The 23,672-nt window shown below is 64.3% G+C and overlaps 1 protein-coding gene across 1 annotated transcript in view; it reads left to right on the forward strand.

Annotated features, from left to right (window-relative positions):
- Positions 1-17,610: 17,610 nt before the first annotated feature.
- Positions 17,611-23,672, forward strand: part of PLXND1 (plexin D1) — a gene marked incomplete at both ends in the record, with an annotated part of 41,852 nt that continues 35,790 nt past the window's right edge. Inside the window, one exon of the mRNA XM_084248025.1 lies at positions 17,611-18,948. Coding sequence (XP_084104151.1) covers positions 17,611-18,948 — 1,338 coding nt within the window. The remainder of the gene's footprint in view (positions 18,949-23,672) is intronic.

The raw sequence follows: 23,672 nt of genomic DNA on the forward strand, positions 1-23,672 counted from the left end.
TCTTGTATAAATAAATAAAATCTTTTTAAAAAATTATTTTTAAAAAATGGTGATGATGGGCCTCCCCGGTGGCGCAGCGGTTGAGCGCTGGGTTGCAAAGCTGCCGGCAACCTCTGCGGCGCCGGTTTGATCCTGGGCTGCTCCCCGGCCACCGGAGGAGGATCTCATATGGCGCGCAGACCTCTCCTGCCGCCCGCTGCTCCCCTCAGCAGTGTACTTCGGTCCTTCTGCCTGCTCTGCTCCCCGCTCTGGCTCTGGTGAATTCTCTCACCCTCCCCCGCTTCTGACTGTATCCAGTGCTTGTATAAACAAAACGAACGAACAAACAAACAAATAAATAAATAAAAAAACATGCCTCTATTAAAAAAAAAAAAAAAAAACTTGTAGGTATTTAAAAAATGGTGATGATGGGGGCCTGGCAGTCAGAAATCTTCACTGTCGGGCTGAAACCTTACCCCCGGGCTGCAAGACAAGGCGTTGAAGTGTAGAGAAGAATAGTGAGCCAGCCCCAGGAACCTCTTTTCTCTGTCCAAGCGCAGCCTGGCGACGTCTGGGCCAACCCAGGCCCAGGGCCCACTGTGTGGGGCAGGCCGCGGGCCGTGAGAGTTCACGCGGCGATGGGACCTCCCACCACGGCTGTCCCGACACAGCCCGGGAGAAGGGCTGGCCTGAGCCCGCCAGGGGCTGGGAGCTGGAGGCCGAGGCTAGCTGGCCAGAGACTGCAACAACCAGGACTGTAATGGCGCCTCTGGACAAACCCAAGACGAAGGTTCTCGGAAGAGCTTCCTGGTTGGGGAGCATGTGGGATTCCTGCAGTGCGGTGTTGGGCCTGGAAATGCGGCTCCCTTCCCCACACCCTGCCGCAAATCCTTCCTCCTGGCCCTTCCTAGATTATGGCCTTTCCTTATAAGCCAGTGATCTAGTGATCACTGAGAGCTGCTCTAGCAGTGTGACCTGAGGAAAAGGCTGTGTGGACCTCCAGGCCAGGCCTGCTGCAGAAGCACAGGCAGCACCTGGGCTGGAGCCTGGCCTCAGAGCAGGAGGCGGTGGGGGGAAGTCAGAGCCCTTCCCCTGTGGACCAAGAATGTCTCCAGACAGACAGTGCCTCGAATGGATTTGAATTCTTGAATCTCACACACACACACACACACACACACACACACACACACACACACACACCTTCCTCGGAACTGGGTCCAGGAACCTTGAAAAGTCTCTACATGTTTCAAACAATTTACTCTGAAAAGTTACAACAAATATGAGTATGCAATTGATCAAAGCACTATAAATACATCACAAATACTGATAGATGCTTATTAAACAATAAAATGTTAATAGTAGAACATTTTATGATTTGATTGGATTCCCCTGTTCTAGCAGGTAAATAGTCCTCATTTCTGTGATGAAACGGAGCTCGGCTCTATCACATCTTCTCTCTTGTTTTTCCAGGATAAGCACCGAGAGTTCTTGTCACATAAATAGCGGTGGAGAAGGAAGGCATGTTGGAGCGGTGTCAATTATTTTAATTCCCCTTGAGTTTTACGCCAAAAATCAGTAATAATCCATCACCAAGAATTATTTTTTGTTGCAACTGGATGATGGGTAAATGAAGGCTCATTATTCTAGTTCCTCTGCTTTTGTGTCTGTTTCCATTTTCCACAGGAAAAGCTAAATTATGTTTAATCTCTATTAGCTGACAAGAGGATTGTTCTTTCCTGCAACTTTGTTGCAAGCAGAGATGGAAGCCTCTTGCCTGTTGCCAGGCAGCTCCTAGTCTTCAGGCCCTTGCTGCCACCCTCCCCTCTCACAACTGCGCCCAGCCCACCCCTCTGGCCCCCACCCCAAGACCACCATTTGCCTTTAGTTCCCAAAGCAAGAAACTGCTTTCTCAAGGCGCCAGTGTCCTTTCTAGAGACTGCCATGATGGACCCCACCTAGGGGTGCCGGCGCCCAGCTCATGTGGTCTGAAGGGTGAGGCCGGGGCTCTTTACATCTCCATCTCTTCAAATTATTCCAGCCTAGCAAGGCTTAGCAAATAAACTGCAATCAAAATAAAAGTGGGGCCTCCCTGGTGGCGCAGCGGTTGAGTGTTGGGTTGCAAAGCTGCCGGCAGCCTCTGCGCGCAATCCCTGGTCGCAAGCGAGGGTCCCACATGGCGCGCAGACCTCTCCTGCCGCCCGCTGCTCCCCTCAGCAGTGTACTTCGGTCCTTCTGCCTGCTCTGCTCCCCGCTCTGGCTCTGGTGAATCCTCTCACCCTCCCGCACTTCTGACTATACCCAGTGCTTGTATGAATAAATCTTTAAAAAAAAAAAAGTGAACAACTAGATTGTGACTCAGAGCAGATGCTGGATTTGGAATAGGGTGAGGATGCTATAAAAGTCAACTGGGATCCTGAAAATATTAAGAAGAGAACTACCCTATGATCCAGTAATTCCACTTCTGAGTATCTAAAGAATGTAAAAACACTAATTTGAAAAGATATTTATACCCCTGTGTTCATAGCAGCAATGTTTACAATAGCCAAGCTATGGAAACAACCTAAATGTCCATCAACGGGTGAAGAAGGGGGTGTGTGTGTACACGGGTATGATAAAATACTACCCAGCCCTTGCTTGAAAGAGTGGAATCTGCCATTTATGAAAACATGGATGGACTTTAAGGCTACTAAGTGAAATGAGTCCAAGGGAGGACAAAAACTGCATGCTTTCATCCGTGCGGAATATAACGAAACAAAGCAAATAAAACAAAACTCTTAGAGAAGAGATTGGGGGTCACCAGAGTGGCAGTGGGTGGTGATCGCCACGTACTGTAGACAGACCTCGCATATAAGCTGTACACCTGGAACTGCGACACTGTTACAAATGTCACTTCAATAAAAATTTATTAAAAAAAAAGACAATCAGGACAGTTGGTGATATTTGAGTAAGATTTTGCAGATGAATAACAGCATTGCGTCAGGGGGGAATGACAGCCCATACATGGCCAATGTCCCTGTTCTTGGGAAAACACCCCGAAGAGTTTAGCCTTCAAGGGGGCACCCTCTGCAACTCACTCTCTGATGCTTTTTTTTTTTTTAAAGGCTAAACTCTTTTTTTTTTTATAGAGGCATTATTTATTTATTTATTTGTTTGTTTATTTGTTTTGTTTATACAAGCACTGGGTACAGTCAGAAGCGCGGGAGGGTGAGAGAATTCACCAGAGCCAGAGCGGGGAGCAGAGCAGGCAGAAGGACCGAAGGACACTGCTGAGGGGAGCAGCGGGCGGCAGGAGAGGTCTGCGCGCCATGTGGGACCCTCCTCCAGTGGCCGGGGAGCAGCCGGGGATCGAACCGGTGCTGCAGAGGCTGCGGGCAGCTTCGCAACCCAGCGCTCAACCGCTGCGCCACCGGGGAGGCCCTGATGCTTTAAAAAAAAAAAAAAAAAAAAAAAAAAAAACAAGAGCCGGGGTTCAGGTCAAAGGTGTGGGGGGCCGGGAGGAGTCACCAGAGACAGAGTGGGGAGCAGAACAGGCAGACTGACGAAATCCACCGCTGAGGGGAGCAGCGGGGAGACAGGCGAGGTCTGCCGCGCCATGTGGGTAGCTCCGCGGCTGGCGGGGATCGAACCGGCGCTGCAGAGGCTGCGGACAGCTTCACCGCGCGGCGCCCAGCCGCCTGTGCCCCCGGGAGGCCTCCCCCTGAGGCTTGGGGGCGAGCCTGAACTCGCGGAGAGGGCTCGGGATTTGGTAAAGCTTGGTGGGTGAAGAACGGGGCACGGGAGTCCGCCCGGGTCTCAACTCCGCGACTTGGAAAACCCCAGGCCAGGCAGGCCCGGTCTCTGTCGCCCCCTGGTGGCTGCCCGGGGCGCGCGCCCTCCGCGCGGGGACCCCGCGCCCCTCCCCGCGCCCCGGGGACCCGCCGCAGGCTCGTGTCCCGCGCGGTGAAAGTGGAGCCGCGTCCGCGCTCCCCCCGCGGCGGGTCCGTGAGGTGAGGCTGGGCCGGGCGCGCCCCCCGGCTCGTCCCCGCAGCGAGCGCGCCCACGCCCACCCGGCCGCGCCCTGGGGTCCGCGCGCCCCCCAGACCCACCCGGCCCCCTCTCGCCTGGGCCCGCCCAGCGGCCCCCCCGCCGCCCCCCGCCGCCGCGGACGCGCCCCCCCGCCCGGCTCCCCCCTGGCTCCGGTGCCGCCGCGCGCTCGTGCCGGGCGCCCGCGACCCCAGCGGCCCGGGAGCGGGGCGGGGCCCCAGCCTGGCCGCGGCCGAGGGGGCGCGGGGGGCGCTGCCTGGTGCCTTCTCCCGGCTGCGCGCCCAGGTGGCCGCCCGGACAGAGCGACCCGTGCAGGAGGTCGGGGGCGTCCAAGGGGCTCCAGGCTCTAGGAGGGGACCAGGGGGGCGGGGCCTGGTGGTGGCTCTGCGCCTTGGGGACAGCAGCCACAAGGGGTCGCCGGGGGCTTGGGACCACCCCGGGCTGGGTCCCGGCCGCTGGCCTCCCGCCCCGGGGAGGAGGGGCCGCCTGCAACCTGGGGAGACCCCCTCCGCTCCGCCCCCCACAGGCCGGCGGCTCCGGCAGAAGGTCCCCCGGGGACAGTGGCGTGGGCAGGGCTGGAGAAGACGTGGACAATGGCCCCCGCCGCCCAGCCACATCCGGCCTTTCTGCACCCGCCGGGGTGGGCCGCGCCGCCCGGGAGGGACCCGCGCCGGGGCATGGGCGGGCCGCGAGCCCGAGGCTGGGCGTCCCCGGGGGCCCAGCGTGGGCCCCGCACCTGGTGTCCTGGGGGCGGCCCGGCCCACCCGCCTCCACGCCCTTCCGGCCGGCGTCCAGGGCTGCAGGCGCCGCCGAGCAGCGCCCGTTTTCAAAGCCTTTTCTCACTGAGTCACGGACAGAGGAAAATGGGCCCATCTCAGCTGTGGAGTTTGAGGAGCTTCTGTGCAGGTTTAAGGCCTGCAGCCAGCTCCCTAAACAAAGCGGAACTTTCCCGAGGGAGAACATCCCCGGGGACCCTTCCCAGGCTACCCTGCCCCAGGCCCACCCCAAGCAGCCACTCGCCTGACCCCAGAACCGGCCTTGTGCAGAGGCCGTGGCCGGCTCACAGGCAGGCGCTGACCTGGCTTAAGGTCCAGCCACGTGGCTGTGTGCTGTGGACAGCTCAGCCCCTGTCCCCCATGCTCCGGCTGTGCCGTTTGTTGACCCGCCAGCTGTGGACCCGTGGGTGTTCCCAGGGCGGGGTGACCAGCAGCGGAGCCACTGTAGACAGGTTTGTGTGGGGTGAGTCTCCATTCCTCGCCAGGCCACGGGCTGCTGGGGTGCATTTGACTTTTCACAGGTCCACGGAACCATGTGGCTTTCCAGAGTTCCCGTGCTCCGCGTCCTTGCCAACACTTGGTGTCATCTGTCCCTTTCATTTTAGCCGTTCGAGTGGGTGTGCTGTTGTCTTGAGAGATTATTGGCTAGAAAAATGAACAAGCACCCACTGCACCCCCCTCCCCCCCCAATTCCAGGCCGTCCCAGGGGCTTCCCAGCCTTTCCTCATCCTTCCAGCCAGGATTTAGGGGCAGAGTCCAGGACACACACGGTCCCCGCCAGCACCCAGGGCAAGGGCTGACACGGGGTCCCCGAGCAGAAAGTAGCAGGGCCGGGTTTCCCCCGGGTCTAAAGGCTCAGCTTCCCTCCCAAACAAGGGGGCTGTCTCGGCCGCTCAACCCTATGCAGGACACCTCGACGGGGCTGCTACTTGCAAGCAGCAGCTGTGCCTTCTGGCAGCTGGAGCGGGGGAGCCCAGAAGACGGCGCCAGCCGATCTGGTGTCTGGGGAGAGTCTGCCTCCTCGCTCCTACCTGGGGTCTCCTCTCGGGGCCCCCACTGGAAGGGCTCCCGGTGACCTTTCATCCAGGCACTAATCCTCCTGATGAGGGCTCCACCCTTGTGAACCCCTAGAGGCCTCCTACTGCCATCCTAACGGAGGGCAGGATTTAGCATGAGTCTGGGGCACAGTCTACAGCAGGGCCTCTGGAAGACTCGTTGGAAGACGGGGGGGAGAAAGGGAGGGGAACACAGACGCGGTTTGGAAGCTGAGGGTGAGGGCACAGCAGCCACGACCCGGCGGGCAGGGAGGCCTCATGGCTGAACCCTTGGAGGCCGCCGCTGCCTCTGCCAGCCCTGACCTGATAGGGCGGTGGTGCCGAGAGGCCTGCCCGCAGTAGGTCCTGCGCAGGATGCAGCCCCAGCCTGGGGGAGGCCCCAGCCTGGCAGGAGAGATGCCGAGCAGCCCGGGGAGCTCCGGTCCAGAGGGGCCTCTCTGAACAGAGGCCCGGAGGGCCAAGGAGGGATGGGCACAGGCGGCAGCGGCAACAGCAGAGGTGAGGACGGAGGTGCCCTTGCTTGGTGCCCGCCCAGCAGCGGCCGGGAGGTGGTGTGGCTGCAGCCGGTGGGCAGGATCCCGGGTGAGGGGGTGTCTAGTCCGTTCCACTGCCGCGCTCACGGCCCCAGAGGCCAGAAGTCCAGATCCAGGGGCGGCAGGGCTGGCGTCTCCGTGGCCCGCTGTGGCCCACCCGCCATGCTCCGGCCGGGGTTCTCATGGCTCCTTCCAGGGATGGGCGCTGCGGCCCGGAGCCCACCCGACCTGCCGGTCACCTCTGTCTCCACGCGGTCACCCGCGGGCCGTTGGCGGGGCCTCTGCGGGGGAGTTTAGGGAGAAGGAACTCACTCGGCCCATGGGATGGCGTTTGCTCTCCAAGGGGGGCGCAGGGACGGGTCTGACCAGCCGTCCAGGCCCCCCCCCCCCCCCGCCGGTGAGGGGACAGCAGGGCCGGGGCAGCGCAGGCAGGAGTCCCAGGTGGGGGCGGGTCAGAGTGTCGCTCGCTCGTGGAGGGGGCGCCGCGGGTTTCCAGGGGCACTGGGGGGGCGGGGCGCGGGGCCGAGGAGGCTGGCGGGGCTGCGGGGGGCCGCCCGCCTCTCCCCCAGACCAGCCGCGTGCCCGGGGCGCGGGGCCCAGCCCGGCCTGGCTCGGCTCCTGCTGCGGCGCTTCCCCGGCCCCAGGGCCGCGCCGGCCCCGCGGGACAAACATCTTGCGGGGGCTTCGCCGCCTGCCCGGAGCCGGGGCCGGGGCCTGAGCAAACACCCTGAGGTCAGCGGGGGGAGCGCGGACCCGCCTCGGGCGCGGCGCTGGGGGCCGGCCTGGCGCCGGGAGGGGGCGCCCCCCCCCCGGGCTTCGCGGGCGCCCCAGGCGCGGGGGGCGCGGGGGTGGGGGCGGGGGTGGCCCGACCTGCCCTTCCCCGGGGGGCGCTCCCGTCCTGGCCCCTCCGGTCTTGGGCGTCACCTCTCAGCCTCCAGGGCCCCCGTGAGCCTTCGGGCCGGCGGGACCGGGGCTGGGGTGGCCTGGCCGCTCCAGGGAGGGGCGCGGGTGAGGAGGGGCGCGCCCAGCAGGGCAGCAGGCCGCTGGGGTCGCCGCCTCCGGGGCCCTGGGCAGCCGCCTGGGCCCCGCGAGCTGGTGGGCTCTGGAGGCAGAGACCCCGGTTCAAGTCCCAGCTCTGCTGAGCCCAGGCCCGCAGTTCCGTGGCTGCGAGGGGGGCTGCCCCAACCCCTCCGCCCTCTAAGTGAAATGAGCCGGGCGCCCACACCCCTCTGGGGCGCCCACACCCCTCTGCGCTGTAACCCGCCGCCCCCCAGCACGAGTCCCTGGGCGGGGACCACCCCGTGGCCCAGGGGTGTCAGGTCTCCTTTCTCTGCCAGCTGGGGGTCCAGGCCAGCCCCCCATTCAGCACCCCTAGTTGAAAGTTTTACCAGATAAACCTCCAGGCTGGGGTTGCTTTTGTTTTTGTTTTCCAGGCAGGATTTGGGAGCGGAAACAATGGAATTAATGTGTTGTTTTTTCTTCCAAGCAGTTTCTCCTCCTCTGAAAGCAGCGGGCTGGATCCCCACCTCGGCTTCCGGCCTTGGGAAGGTCACGAGCCCGCGGAGGGTGGTGTAGGTGGGAGGTCAGGGTGGGGAGCTGGGGGTGGGCGCAGGGGGAAATTACCTCATGTGACCCCTCCTGCCTCTGCGTCTTTGCTTGCCGAGCTCTTCCCCAGCCCTGAGTCCCGCCCTTGTTGGCAATCCCTTGAGACCAGGTATCACCTCTTCCAGGAAGCCCTCCCAGACCTCCCTCACCAGGGCCGAACTGGTATCAGCACTCTCTTCTGCATGCCACTCTGAGCTCAGTGCGGGGTCTAAACATGGCCCTCAGGGGATACCAACTGAGTTGGGGCTCCGCTCCCTGCCCCGTGGTCTTCACTTTCTGCTCAGGGGTTTTGATCTGGGAGGGAGAGGGCAGAGGGCAAAGTCAGACTCAGATGGGAGGGCCGGGGAGCTGGGGTGAGTGTAGGCACAAGAGGGGGTGTGGGCTGGACCCCTACCTCCTGGCTGTGTGAAGGTGCAGTGAGTCCTCCCTGAACCTCAGTTTCCTTCTTATGTCACGGGGATAACAGCACCGCCTGGTGGAAGTAACCCGCCCGGCCCCAGGGCAACCCCGAAGGGAACCCCTGCTTTAATCAGCTTCTCAAGGCAGGAGCTGGTGTTGGCGGAGGCGGTGGGGTCTCTTGGCTGGGCGGGCGCAGGGTATGGAGGTGAAAATAGAGCCCAAGGGCCATAAATCATGCCTAGCCACTCGGTTACCTGGGCTGAAATTAGTGCAGCCTCCCCGGCCCCTCTCTCCTCTCCCAGCATCCTCCGAGCAGGGGCCAGGGCCCTGCAAATGGAAGCCAATTACAAGCAGGGGCGCTGAGCCCCGCTGTGAATCACGCTGGCATCTGCAGCATCTGAGCGTCTTTTCTGAGGCTCCTCACTTAACCTTCCCCTGGTCACATGGGGGCTGGCGGCGGCGGGCACGGTGGGGTCCAGAGGGTCAGGGCTCCTGCTGAGGCTTCCTGAGCCCAGGCCCCATGGGTGGCATTGAGGTCCGGTGAGGAGAGAGGGGCCGGAGTGCGGGAAAGGAAACAGAGGGCAGCACCTCCAGGATACCCTCTGCACCCTTTATGTGGGTAATAAACAGGGCTTGCCCATGGGTGGCAAGTCACAGGCACTGGCGTGATGCCGCCCCCCACATGTGGGCCACTGAGCTGTGTGTGGGTGTCCCGGGCTCACACCCGGCTCGCTCACTGCCAGGCACTGCAGATCTGGGGCTCTACAGATGCTGCCTTTCAAAGGGGGGGCCTGCCCCCCCCCCAGGGAGTCCAGCCCTGGGTGTTGTGACGGAGGGGAGGGTCTGGGTGGGCCATGCTAAGCTTCTGTGTTGCCTCTGCAGAATGGGGTTGAGCCTCCCCCTGGGCTGGGCTGGGGCAACTGGGCCCCCTGGACAGGGGGCCGGGCACCCCTCACTGCCCGGGCCAGGACCGGCCCCCTGCCACCTCCAAGGTCTCTGATTCACGGCAAAAGTTCACCGGAACCCACCTCTCCCAGCCCACTTTTGTCTCATGCTTATTTTTAACATAAATAATACACATTGTTTGGGAAATCTAGAAAATTCAGACACAAAGGGAAAAAAGCATCAAAACCCCCCACCCAGAGGTCATAACCAGACAGGGAGGGGTGGGGGTTGCTCGGTCTGTTTCTGCCTGGCCTTGACCCTGTGATGGGCGCACCCTCCAGGCCGGGGTGTCTGTGCCACTCAGCTGTGGGGCTGGAGCCCTCAGCTCCTTTGGAGTAGGGGGTGCCCGTGGGCACAGAGGGGAAGTGAAAGAGGGAGGCCTGAGGGGTGATGGGTCCAGTTGAGGAAGTGAAAGAACCCCGAGTCCTCCTGCCAACGATGGTCCTACCCCCCGCGCCAGCCCTAGGACTGGGTGGCGGTTTCCAAGGTGGTGCCCTGGGGTGGTGCCCAGTCCGTACCAGCCTTGGAGGTCCTGGAGGTGAGGCAGAGAGGAAGGGGGCCCTTCCCAGTCTCAGATGCCTGATTTTGAGCCTGACCTGGTGTGCCAGGCCTCAAGAGGACAGGAAATCGAGGCAGGCGAGGGGGCGTTTGATTAGCTGTTTTCGGTTGAGACAGAAGTAGGACTAGAAGCAGGTCTGCTCCTCCAGGGCCACACACCCTGCCCCAGTCTTTCCGAGTGGCCGCCTCCAGGACAGTCCTGGATTCCCCCAAGTGTCCCATCTCCCCTGAGACATCAGAGCTGGCTCCAGCCCCTCCACCCTCTTGGCCTGGAGGCTGGGACCAGCAGGATTCTGAACCCAGGTGGGCAGGAAGTGAGGCAAGTGCGGCCGGGCTGGGTGGTGTAGGTTGGGTTGGGGGCTTGGGCACGTGGCCCTCCTGTTCCTGCCCCACCCCAGGTATGGCCAGACAATGGCTGGGTGGCCACATCTGTGCTGACCTCACCAGCTTCCGCTGGAGCCCCATGGGACCCCCTGTTTTGCTGGGGAGAGGGTCTCCCCTCCTATCCTCTTCCTCCAGGCCTCCTTCCTGCTTCCCGAGCGCGGGGGCCCTTCCGTCCAGGCGCTCATCAATGGCACCCGAGGTGCAGAGCATCCGCCAGTGAAGGCCGTGACTCACTTCCTGTTTCCCGGAGCTGGAAATAGCTTCCCTTGGAGGCTGGGCAAGCCTGGGGGGCTCCCTCCGCAGACCGTGCTCAAAGCCCCCTCAGTGTCCTCCGCGAGGTACCCCAGTCTGAAATCCGCTGGATACAGCAAGGACGCCCCCTGCTTCCTTCGGGGCCTAAGAGCCCACCGCGGCAGCCTTGAGCTGGGACAGGGACGTGCCCTGCAGGCGGCTGCAAACACAGATGTCCTCCTGGGCCCGGGAGCCCAGGGTGCGGGGAACACTGACAGAAGGGACAGCTGCCTGGGCGGGCGCTCGGGGGCACGTGGGGGCTGTGGGGTTCTGGCCCCGAGCCTGTGGATGAGGACAGAGGGACCGGGCTTCACCCTGGGGCTTTGGTGGGTTTCACATTGGAGCAAAACAGCAGGAACAGATTTGCAGTTTGAAAATCCCCCGCAGCAGGCCGAGTGGAGAAGCCTTGGGAGGCCAGCAGGGGAGCTCCCTGGGGCGGGGGTCCTGGGGGGGAGCCTGGACCAGAGCTGAAGCTGCAGTGAGGAGGGCAGCTCGGGAAGGGGGAGCGCGGGGCAGGGGTGCAGCCGTGGGGCTGGAGGGCTTGAGTCCAGCCCGCTACCCCACTCCGTCACCCGGTAACTCTCCCCCTCTGTCCCTGGGGGCCGCAGAGGCACCTCGCACAGGTGGCTGCTGTGAGGGCTGAGCCCACGCGGACCCCGGGCAGTCTCCATGGACTTCAGCTGCTTTCCCTGCAGACGCGCTTTCTCCCTCGGGCCTGCTGGGCCTGGCCCTTGCCTTGGCCAGAGCTGTGCTCGGGAGTCACCCGCATTTTGCAGAGGGGAAAACTGTCTAAGACCCCACAGTTGGGAAGTGGCAGAGCAGGAGGGAACCCGCTCCCTCTGGTCCCCCCCAAGAAGTGCGCCTCCCTGAGCAGGGGGATGGAGGGGGGAGAGGGGGAGGTGAGGCGGCCCGGGCAAGCCCCATCCTCACAGGAGTTGTATTCCAGACACCTTCCCCTTCCCGCCAGGGGGGGGGGGGGCCGTGGCCTCCCCTGGCAGGTGGGTGAGGGCAGGAGGGGTCATCCCAGGAGCTGGAGGGCGAGGGTCAAGGCTGCCCCGAGCTGCAGGGAGTGGGCGCCAGCCAACACCATGACTGGAGGATGCTTGTTTCTCTCCTCTCACCTGGCCTTCCTGTGAGCTAAAGACCCAGCTCCTAAGATGCCCCCCGCTGGCAGGAGCCAGAGAACAGATGCTGCTGTCCCCCGTGTGAGTGCCCTGTAGGGGCAGGGGGTGCTGTGCGAGTGCAAGGGGGGGGGGGCAGGAGGCCCAGCCAGCCTGGGAGGTCCGGGAAGACTGCCTGGAGGAAGGAGTCAGTCTCAGAGGCTGAGTGGGGCGGGGCAGGGAGGGAGGCTCAGGGTCACGGTGGGATGCGTCAGCACACAGGGGCCTGGGGGACTGCTGGGCCCTTGGGACTCCTTCTCGCTGGGTGGGTGAGGATGACAGGCGCAGGCGGGTGGCTCATTCTGAGACACCAGCTGTGGTTAGCAGAGGCTGCTCTTGAGTAAGATGAGCGATGGCATCACCCGAAAATCCCCAAAGCACCCGTTCCAAGTTCCGCAATGGAGGGGCTCTGGCGAGGCCGAGGACTGCTTAGTCAGGCGGCCCAAGGTTAGGGGCTGGGCCCCCCAAGGCCAGAGGTAGGACTGTGCAAGGCCAGAAGCTGGACCACTCAAGGCCAGCCTGGACCTCCCCAGGGCTGAACCTGACACAAGGGCGATTGAGCTATTGAGTTCACAGTAACGAGTCACGGGGTTCATGAGGAAATACTCCACCAGTTCTGGGGGGCAGGACCCAGACCAACAGACTTTGGGGCCCCAAAGCTGTCCCCTGGATGAAGCCAGCCCCTGGGCCGCTGCAGGTCCGGGGCCTCCCGTCAGGTACACGAGCGAGTTCTTGTACACTCGCCCGCGAGTACCCAGACCCCCATCAACGCACACACGACCCTGGCGTGCACCCTGACTTGCCTGCACATCCCCTCACATCTGCTCCTGTGCCTGCCCCAAATGCACACATGGAAACAACCTCACACAAGGTGCCTCTTGCCCTGGGAAGCCTGCCCTGCTTGCTCCCATCAGCCCTGCTTCCTTGGGGCAGGGTCACTGCTGTGACCCCAGGACACCCAAGGGCTCCCCCACCATCTGCTGACATGAGCAGGGGCAGAAAGCCCTCAGTTCAAGGCCAGGCCCATGGTCTTGCCCCTTTGAACCTCAGCTTTCCCTTCTACCAAATGGGATCAGCACAGACTTCGGGGGGTTGTCACCAGGCCTGCCTGGGAACGGCTAGCGCACAGTAGGTCCCCAGCCCATGACTCCCGTCCTCCTAGGCTCAGGGTCTCCCCCACCTGCCTATGGCTCCGGCCTCAGAGACACATCAGAGCACCTACTGTCTTCCCAGGGGTCGCCCGCCCCCCGCGAGGCTCTGCCGGCTGCGCCTGGACATGGCGGCGGCCGGGAATGTGGGTGGGGGCGCCCGGGGCGGCTGCTGCTGGACAGAGGCCTCAGTGTGGAGCTGCGGGGTCCTCTCCCGGGCCCAGACCCATGACGGGCTGTCTGAGAATGCCGCCCATTATCCGCTGCACAGAGCACAAAGGGGCCGCGCGGGGTCTGAGACCCCTGGCTGAGGGCAGGGACTCGCCCCCCCCCTCCCCTGGTCGGGAGAGGGCGCCTCCCACAGGAATGAGAACCATTTCCTCCCTCCGGGGAGACGAAGGCGGAGGCGACAGGGGCTGGTCCCCGTGAGGGCCGACTGAGCCTGCCCCTGGGGTGGCATCCCAGCGTCCCAAAGAGGCAGGGGAGAGCGCCCAAGGGGGGCACCTGGTTTACCACCGGGGCTGGGCTGTGAGGGCCCCCCAGCACCACCACTGTCATGGAGATGCACCCGCCTGATGGGTGCCAAGCCAGGGTCACCCCCTCTCCTGGGCCACTCCTGATACCCAACGCCGGCCTCAGTTTCCCTCGGCCAGTGGAAGGAAACAGTTTGAGGAAAAGGAACGTGGTTTAATTTGCCGACAGATGAGGAGGGCGGCAGACTCGTGTCCGCAGACGGGGGCCTTTGTCACTATCACTCCCCCCCACCCCGCCGGGGGGCTGGGGCAGAGAGAGGGCACCCCCGGGGAGGGCGAGGCGGACGCGAGGGGGTGGGCCACGTGGGGCTGGCTGTTTGCTGCGTGACCCCAGGCCAGCCGGTTGGCCTCTCGGGGTCACGCCAGATTTATACGCGGAGAGAGGAGGGGGGCGGGTGGGGGTTACTGCCGAGGTGCTGGGCCTCAGAGCCCCTAGTGGCACCCGCAACAGCTGGTTTGAGGATGACGTTGCCATGGGGCTCACCCGAGAGGGGTGCTGGGGGATGGGGCTGGCAAGGCAGGCGCTCTGGCACTTGCGGAAGTGCTTTCCCAGGCGCCCAGCAGCCCTCCAGGAGGGTCATTCTCCCCTTTTCCAGATAAGGAAACGGAGGCACAGAGAAGGCGCAGAGCTGGGTGCTCTCCTCCGTAGGGCAGAGGGACACCTCTGCACAGGAAATGGGGTGGCTGCGGCCCCCAGGAGCCGTGAGGTGCCCGGGGGGTGCTGAGCCGCCAGGAGGATTCTGTTCCCTCACCTTCCTGCCACCGAGGGGTGCTGGGAGCAGGAGCTGGTCAGGGGCCCTTCCTGCAGGAAAGTGTTCTCTGAGGCCAGGCCAGGGCCGGAGGCGAGGAGCCCCCTCCTCCCAGCACAGCGGCCCCACTGTTATTTTTTCCAATAGAAGAAGAAAAACATTTCCTCCTCCCTCCTCCTCCCGGGCCCCTGCCCTCCCCCACCCGTGGCTCCTCCTGGGCAGGAGCTGGGAGGGGTGAGAGCCCAGGCTGCCCGCCCTGCCACGGCCTGGCCCCTGGGGGCCCCAAGGGCCCTGGGGCGGGGGTGGGGGGCTGTGGGGGAGGGATGGTGGCTGCCGCGTCCTCATCGTCAAGGGCACCGGGTCGGGCCGGCGCTGCCCACACTTCAGTGTTGTGCCACCTGGCTTGTGACCCGCTGCAGATTGAGGTCTAAAAACTTTAATCAGTGCATTTCCAGCCAGCTTTACATCATCATCGCGTGTGAGAAACCTGTATCACTTGCCACAATCAGAAAATAACTGCAGATACCACAGGAAAACAAGACGCTATCTGCTAAATCCCAGCAGGCCGGCGTCCACGCGCTGAGCCCGCGACCTGCTCGCTATTAAAAATGGACAATGACAAATGTTAGAGGCGCTGAAGACGCGTCAGCCCCAAACGAGACCTCCCTGGTCTGACGGGAGGCCTGAGCCGCGGGAAGAGCCGGAATCAGCCTCAGCCGCCAGGCAGTGCAGCGCGTTCAGCTGGTGACGCGGGCGAGTGCATTCAGGGAGTGCTGGGCGCCCCCAGGTGCCCTCTGCTGCCCCTTCCTCGGGCTCCCGCCAATATCCCTTCTGAAGAGACAGGGGAGGTGTGGGCTCCTTCTTCTTCATCCACGCCACAGTGACCACCCCTTCCTCACCCAGCTGGGGTCCTGGGTGGCTGCCCCCACCACCTGGCCTGGCCCCACGAGCTGCCAGAGTGGGCAGAGGGGAGAAAGCCCGGGGCCTGCAGACAGGTGTGGCTCAGATGCTCGCTGTTGCTCACGGCCCTTGGTCTCCATCTGTGAAATGGCTCAGATGGGCCCGGCCTTGTTGGCCAGCCGTGGGGATGGCATGAGAGGGAGTGGGCAGTGGACAGCAACTGCGCTAGTCCCTGAGGGGCTCTGGCAGGAGGTGGGGCCCTGGGGGCGTCTCTGCTCCCTGCTGAGGGGAGAGAAGCTGGCATTTGCCCAGTGCCTGGGGTGTGCCCAGCTCTGTGCTTTTGGCGTGTTGGTCTTCGGGTTTCAGCCTCCCGGGGGCTGGCGGGCGCACTCGTTTTCCAGATGAGGAGGCTGAGCTCAGAGAGGGCCAGTAGCTTGCCCTCGGCCACACAGCGCTCCCTCCTCCAGCTTACGCCAGGACACTTGGACCCTGGCTGTGCCCTCTGCGGGCTAACTTGGCCCTGCTCCTGAGGCAGGTAGTTTGTGTCCTAGTGCCCCAACCATCCACTGTGTTCCCGGCTCAGCTGCGAGGACACAGAGCATTATCCTCAAGGCTCAGTGGGGGGAGCTGCAGGATGAGGCAAGAGGAGCCTGCAGACAGGAAGGAAGCTAGGAGGGGCGCGCGGGAGAGAGGGTGGGGGCTCTGGAGGGAGACAGAGAAGCAGAGACACAGGGAGATAGAGAGATACGCACACAAAGAGACCAACAGAGAGTGAAGAGGGGGTGGGACGAGACTGGGGGAGAGGAGAGAGACAAAGAGAGAGAGAAACAGAAACCAGGAGGCGCAAGCAGACAGACAAAAAGAGGTGGGGTGGGGACAGCGAGAGGAAGATAAGCCTGGCTGGGAGACAGATGGATTGGAAGTGGGGCGCAGAGGAGGGGTGGGGTGAGGTGCAGGGAGGCAGGCAGTCCCCCCACCCTTTCCGGCCACACTTGCTCCCACAGGTGGCACATGAGCCCCCCACTGGAGGTGGACATGGGGAGGCAGACCCTGAGGCCGTCCCTTGAGTGGCGGGGCCTCGGATTTCCTGCGTGGACACTCCCGGCCGGCACAGCCGTGGCCGGACGGGGCTGGGGGAGGGCAGGCGTGGGGGGCACATGCTGATGGCAGGACGGCCAGGGTGCTGGAGTGAGGACCTGCTGGGGGGTGGGGGTGGAGCACACACAGGCCCCTGTCCCTTCCTGGCCAGGTGGGGACAGTGACGTGAGGTCAGGACACCCTGGGGCAGGAGCTGTGGGGCCGCTCTGGCAGCTGGGGGCCTGAGGGGAGCCGGCAGGCCCAGTTCTGAGAGCCCGGGTGGGCCTGGGCTGGAGGGTAATGGGGGGAGCGCGTCTTGGAGCCACAGACTTCAGCTCTCAGACTTGGTCGCGCTGCCCCTGCGGGCTGTGCGTCCCGGGCCTCCTCTCCCGTGCCGGCTGCGAGGTGGCCAGCACCGCCGCGGCCTCACAGGGCAGGCCGTGGGGACGAAGTGAGTCAGTGTGTGGAAAGCCCGCGGCACTGTGCCCGGCGGGGCAGGCCCTGCTCGCTCCCTCAAGGCCAGTGTCCGGGAGGCCCGCGGAGGGCTGGGACGGGGTGGCCGCCGTCGCCTGCCCCAGAGGCTGCCCCCGGGCAGGGAGGAGCCGCCCAGGGGGTCCTCGTGGCTGCTGACGGCCCCCTAAATCTGGGCGGACTCTGGTCATCCTGGAGCCCCGAGCGCGCGGGACGGGCCTCCCGGGAGACATCTGGGGCCCCTCTGGTGCCGGGGGGCTCGCCAGCCGCCCCGCGGCCCAGCAGTTCTGTTTTCTGTCCGATCCCTGCGCCGGGCCCGCCGTCCCGCCACTTGCGAAACTCCTCGTGCGGGGCTGGGGCGCAGAGGGCGCAGCTCTGAGGGGTGGGCTGCCCTGGGGCGCGGGGGCCGGGCCCGAGAGCCGCGCAGGGGTGTGGCGGGGGCCGCCGGGGGCTGCGCGCCCGCAAGGCAGAGCCGGAGAGCGGGAGGGCGGCGCGGGGCGGGCGCCGGGGGCGCGGCCGCCCGGGCGGGCCGGGGTGGGGGGCGGAGAGGGGCGCGCGGGAGGGCTGGGGAAGGGGCGCGCGGGGCCGCACAGGACGCCGCGGGGAGTCGGGGAGCGCGGCGTTTAGGCCGCCGGGGCCGCCGCGTGCCCGAGCCAGCCCCGGAGGGGAGCGGCGGGGACACAAGTCCGGGGCCGGGGGCGGGGGGCGCGGGGCGGCGGGACCCCCCGCGGGCGGCCGGGCCGGGGGCCGGGGGGCGGGGCGCGGGCGCCGGGGGCGGGGCGCGGCCGGGCGGGGCGGGGGCGGGGCGCGAGGGCGTGTCCGCCGCGGAGCCGCCCCCGCCCCGCCCCCGGGTGGCGCGCTCGCCGGAGCGGGGCCGGGGCGCCGGGCCGGGGGCGGCTGGCGCGGGCAGGAAGCGCCTCGCGGCCGGGGCCCGCCCCCCGCCTCCTGCCGCCTCCGGGCTCCCGGCTCCCGGCCGCGCCGCGCCCCATGCACTCGCCGCGCCGCGCAGCCCGCGCACGCCCGGATGGCTCGTCGCGCCGCGGGCGGCGCCCCCCTCCGCGCCCGGGCCGCCGCGGCCGGCCCCCCGCCGCCGCGCGCGCCAGGCCGGGCCCCGCCGCGGTGCCCCGCGCCGCCAGCGCCGCCGCTGCTGCTGCTGCTGCTGCTCCTGGGGCCGGCGCGCGCGGGCGCCCTGGAGATCCAGCGCCGCTTCCCCTCGCCCACGCCCACCAACAACTTCGCCCTGGACGGCGCGGCGGGCACCGTGTACCTGGCGGCCGTGAACCGCCTGTACCAGCTGTCGGGCGCCAACCTGAGCCTGGAGGCCGAGGCGGCCGTGGGGCCGGTGGCCGACAGCCCGCTGTGCCACGCCCCGCAGCTGCCCCAGGCCTCGTGCGAGCACCCGCGGCGCCTCACTGACAACTACAACAAGATCCTGCAGCTGGACGCCGCGCAGGGCCTGGTGGTCGCGTGCGGCTCCATCTACCAGGGCTTCTGCCAGCTGCGGCGCCGGGGCAACATCTCGGCCGTGGCCGTGCGCTTCCCGCCCGCCGCGCCGCCCGCCGAGCCGGTCACCGTGTTCCCCAGCATGCTGAACGTGGCGGCCAACCACCCCAACGCGTCCACCGTGGGGCTGGTGCTGCCGCCGGCCGCGGGCGCGGGGGGCAGCCGCCTGCTCGTGGGCGCCACGTACACGGGCTACGGCAGCGCCTTCTTCCCGCGCAACCGCAGCCTGGAGGACCACCGCTTCGAGAACACGCCCGAGATCGCCATCCGCTCCCTGGACGCGCGCGGCGACCTGGCCAAGCTCTTCACCTTCGACCTCAACCCCTCGGACGACAACATCCTCAAGATCAAGCAGGGCGCCAAGGAGCAGCACAAGCTGGGCTTCGTGCGCGCCTTCCTGCACCCGCCGGGCCCGCCGCCGGCCGCCCCGTCCTACGCGTACCTGGCGCTCAACAGCGAGGCGCGCGCGGGCGACAAGGAGAGCCAGGCGCGGAGCCTGCTGGCGCGCATCTGCCTGCCCCGCGGCGCGGGCGGCGACGCCAAGAAGCTCACCGAGTCCTACATCCAGCTGGGCTTGCAGTGCGCGGGCGGCGCGGGCCGCGGCGACCTCTACAGCCGCCTGGTGTCCGTCTTCCCGGCGCGCGAGCTGCTCTTCGCCGTCTTCGAGCGGCCCCAGGGGGCCCCCGCCGCCCGCTCGGCCCCGGCCGCGCTCTGCGCCTTCCGCTTCGCCGACGTGCAGGCCGCCATCCGCGCCGCGCGCACCGCCTGCTTCGTGGAGCCCGCGCCCGACGTGGTGGCCGTGCTGGACAGCGTGGTGCAGGGCACCGGGCCGGCCTGCGAGCGCAAGCGCAACATCCAGGTAGGCCCCGCGGCGGGCGCTGGAGGGGAGCCTGGGGGACGCGGGCGGGGCGAGCGCCGAGCGGCTCGGAGCTGCGGGCGCGCCGGGCCAGATGGGCGCACGCGGGCCCCGGGCGCGGACTCTGGGCAACAGGTGTGTTTGCAGGGATGCAGGTGTGCACGTGAGGACGCACGCGGCAGCCGGGATGGGGGCTCTGGCGCGGGGCTAGCTCAGGTGCAGTCATTCGGTGTGGCTGAGGGGGGGAGCCACCCTAAAGGGCCGGGTTGCGACGGGCCCAGGTGAGGGCAGGAGAGAGCCGGAGGTGTTGGTGTAGCCCAGGTGTGCGCTGGGTTCTCCCGTGTGTGTTGCGCAGCCAGTGAGCGCGTCCCTTTATCAGAGGTGTGTTCCGGGAAGTGTTTGAGTGCATGAGACCACCGCTGGGCGTTTAGCACAGATGTGGAAGGTGTGCAGGTGCGAGGGTGCAAGGAGGGAGTGACAGGGGTGTGTGACCAGACTTTGTTACCCAGCTGGATCATGCAGGAATGGGGGGGGGGGGAGGCAGCAGGGGTGTGTGGAGGAACAGGGTGGGCTGGTTTGCTGTGGACGTGTGTGACAGGTGTGGGGGAAACCGTAGGGACAACAGGGAGGCTGCCGGCTGGCAAACCAGAGTCTTCCTGGGGCCAATTTTTATTCGCTCATTCTGACCCTGGCGGAGCTCTTGGCACTTACCGGGCATAGGGCTGGGGGTGGACAGTAGTGCTGTGAGAGCACCCACTGGAGAACTCCTGAGTCTCACAGCATCCCTCAGAGAGGGGCGCTATTCTGCCCCCATTTTATAGGTGAGAAGGCACAGAGAGGTTAGGTGAGTTGCTCAAGACTACACAGCAGGGAACTACTGGGGAGGTTGGATTTGAATCCAGGCTGGTGGTTTCATCTGCGTTCTTAAGGCCTGGAGACCTTCTTGCTGCCTAATAGCCGGGAACTGAGTAGCTGTTTCCAGGTGGGGGGAGGGAGCGGCAGGTGCTGTGGCGAGGAGAATGGAGAGAGGTGGGCAGCACCCACTGCAGTAGGCAGGAGAGGGTCCTGAGGGCGACATCTTGAGGGGATGCCAGTTGGGTGCAAATGGGACCCAGGTATCTGACGCTGGTTTGGCCATAGCGAGGGGTTAGGTGGGGGGATCAGCGTGTGTGTGGACCTCGGGGCCATGTCACGGGTGTGGAAGGGAACTTTGTGCAGCTCTCCTCAAGGAAACCCCCCCCAGTCACTTCTTCAGGCAGCCTCGAGGGGTGAGACCCCCACGCCCGTCACCCCTGACTAAGCCTAGAGAGTCCATTTGAACCCCAGACTTCCCCACTTCCCCAGGAAGCCGCAGTTCTCCCTCAGCAAAATGCCGAATCAGCTTCCCTCCTCGGGTCAGCTCCCCAGGCCCGGCCCCACCCCTCCCGTGGACCTGGGGCTGTGGCAAGAATCTCGGGAGATTAATTATTCCCCTGTGGGTGTCCCCAACACTGGGGCTTTGAGAAAACGCAGATTCCTTGCCCTGCAGTCGGGCTCCCACGCCCGCGGCCTCCCTGAAAATAAAGGTCAAGGTGGGTGAGACGGACCGGAGAGGGGCTCTGCCGCCCACAGGACTGTGCGCACCCCGGCCCAGCATAGCTGAGACAGCCACTTCCCCCATGACAGGGCAGGGGTGGGGCCTCAGGACTAAAGGAGGTGAGAGGGATGTGAACCCTGCTGCAATGAAGGGCAGACCCTGCCTGGGGTAGGGCTGAAGTTGGGCCACTCCCTCCCCCAACCCCACCCTGACTTTCCTGGGCCTTTCCAGGCCCTGGTGGGTTGATCCATGGGATTCCTCAGGCCACAGCTCCCCCTCCCCCTGTCCTCTGGCAAGAATCGTCCTGGTTCCCACGGTCCCTGTCGTCCCCAGCCTGGCCCCTGCAGTGACTCACTCTGCTGAAGGGGGCTGGGACTTCCCTCCCTTAGGGGGGCAGGGCTGCTCCAGGGACACAGCCCCAGGGACAGATAGGGTGGCCAAGGGCCTCCTCCCTACCCCAGGCCAGAAGGCTAGCTGGCCCTCCTCGGCCACCCTACCTGTGCTTTCCACACCCTCTCCCCTTCCCCCAGCCGCACTGTGGGCACAGGCAGTGCCTGCACATCTGGAGGCAGTGCCATCTCCAGATGTGTCCACGGCCCTGCAGGCCGGGGTGGGCAGGGGCAGAATGAACAGAGTGATCGTTTATCTTGGTCTGGACTGTGTCTCCCCAGTTATAGCCCAGGAATTTGGACTTTGTACCCGGGATTCAAATCCTACTCTGTCCCTTCCCAGCTGTGTGACCTTGGCAAGTGTCCTAACCTCTCAGAGCCTCAGTTTCCTGATCTGTAAAGTGGAAACAACAGAAGCGCATCTCTAAGGATTGTTTGAAGGACTAAATGAATTGTGGTAAAGCACTTAGGACCTGGGATTTAGTAAGCACCTGGCAGATGCCACCTGTTTTATTGTTGTCATTCCCCCGGGGGACATTATGGCACAGGTCTGCGCTTGATCCTGGGCAGCAAACAGCGACCTACTTTGGCTTGTTGTCCAGCAGTAAAGACCCTATCACCTCCCGGCTGTAGCCCCGGATGGAGGTCTCAGTAAACATTTCCAAAGCCCCGACTGTGCCTGGCCCTGTGGGGTGTACTTGCTTCTGCTCTCGTGGGCCACGCAGGCCAGCAGAGGACAGACGTGCAGCCACGCACACGCCACACAGGGCACCAAGCGCCGTGATGGGAGGCCCTGGGCAGAGGTGCCCCGAAAAGGGGCATCAGGGCTTCCCCGGGGGAAGTGATAGCCAGGTGGAGGTGGAACTGGCAGGAGAAGGAAAGGGTCGGGGCTGGGGAGACAGCCTGTGCCAAGGCCTGGAGGAAGGACCCTGCAACTGGAGGCTGGGCATGTACAGGGGGCTCTGGGGGCAGCGGGTTTGCGCTGCAGGCAGGCCATATGGGGACGTGGACTTTATCCTGGGCATATGGGGAGCCATGTAGGGTATCAGCCAGATGACTGATCTGAGCGAGCACCTCAGTTTCCACCTCTGTAGAATAGGGATGATAAGCACCCCCTTAAAGACAGTCACAGGGTTGCGTGAGCTCATGCATGGAGAACTCTGAGCAGCATGCAGGCATATGTGGTTGTGGACACTGTTATTTGCAATATGATTCCAGGAAGTTCCTAGGTGACTGGTGAGGAGAGATGAGAGCCTGGAGGGTAGTGGGGAGGCTGATGCCCTCTTCCTGCAAGAGGTTCTCTCATTGGCTCATTTGCAAATACTTCTGGGCACTTACTGAGGGCAGGCCCTGTGGCAGGCAGGTGCTGGGGGAGCCACAGAGGCGGTGGTCAGGCCTTGTGTTGGGTGGGGGGGGGGTGGGTGATGGGCCTGATTTAAGGGTGTGGAGGGAAGCAGAGGGGTCAGGATCGATTGGGATGCTGGGATACAGCCCCAGAAGTAGGGGTGACAGGGAGGGGAAGGCCCAGAGCTGGTTCAGCTGTCAGGGTAGGGGGTGCAATGGGGAGCTTCTTGGGGAGAGGATGAGTTTCTTCTCTCAGTGACCCTGGACCCTGCCAGGAACCCCCCAAGCTGTTCACCGCTCCAGAGTCTTGGGGCTGTGAGGTCAGAGGCAAGGAACCTTCATCTCCCAGCTTTCGGAGGGCCCTGACTCTGTTCCTGATTGACTGGGGTGCATTTGGGGCTGTTGGACTATATGAGAGAAGTTGAGAGGAAATACCCTTCCGTGGCATGCAGCTAGGATCTCTTTCCTCAACTCTGGTTTGAGGTGAAAATGGATTGAGAAGTTGCCACATCACCGGGGGAAACTGAGGCACAGGGCAAGGCAGAGTCTAACTCCCTTTGAATCTTACCCTCAGTCTTTGAATGACCATATTTGTATTTTTAAATCAAAAGAAAACCGACAGGCAAATGTCGATGCTGCATTTTCAAGGTGTCTTTTTATAGTAAAGGTGGAAAAAAACCCTCCGGCAGTTTTAAACTGGCATTCAGTGGGTGGGTGCGCGTCTCGAGAAGGCGTTTTCTGAACCAATTTAGGGGCTGCAGTGCTGGTGGGAGGTGGAGGGAGAGAGAGCTTGCAAGCTGGTCTTTACATTTGCGGTTGGGTTGGGGGCTGGGAGTGAGCTCCCCGTGGCCGAGGGTGAAGCAGAGACATCTGGTGGGACTTAGGACAGGGAGTTCCAGCGGGCTTGGCCGAGATGACCCTCCAGACGGCAGACAGACAGGGCGGGAAGCCCGAGTACCTGAGCTAACATCCAGTCCCCCTCCGCCCCCAGCTGTGCGACCCTGGCTGAGTCACTTACCCTCTCTGGGCCTCATTTGTTCTGTCTGTAAAACAGGCCCAGTGTGACCATCTGAGGATGTGGGCAGATTAAAATCTCACATGCAGTGCCCAGGAAGTGGCAGGTGGAGGTGTTAGTGTGGGGGTGGGGGGTGAAAATACACCCGAGAAAAGTGTGCTCAGCACGTGGAACAGCCAGCAGGGCAGGGGTGCTCAGAGGAGGGCAGGTCAGGCCCTTGGAGGAGACGGGACCAAACCAAGCCCTGGGAGGTGAGACCCAGAGGCCTGGGGAGGCCTGACGGGTGTGCGGAGGGTGCGTGCCTGCTCAGCCCCGGGACTGGGCAGCAGCCGCTGAGTCCCATCTCTGAGCAGAGCTGCCCCTGGCCCTTCCCAGGCACAGTGCTCACAGCCCTCTGAGAGGC

Source organism: Talpa europaea (genome assembly GCF_964194135.1).
Source record: "Talpa europaea genome assembly, chromosome: 11".
Taxonomy (NCBI): domain Eukaryota; kingdom Metazoa; phylum Chordata; class Mammalia; order Eulipotyphla; family Talpidae; genus Talpa; species Talpa europaea.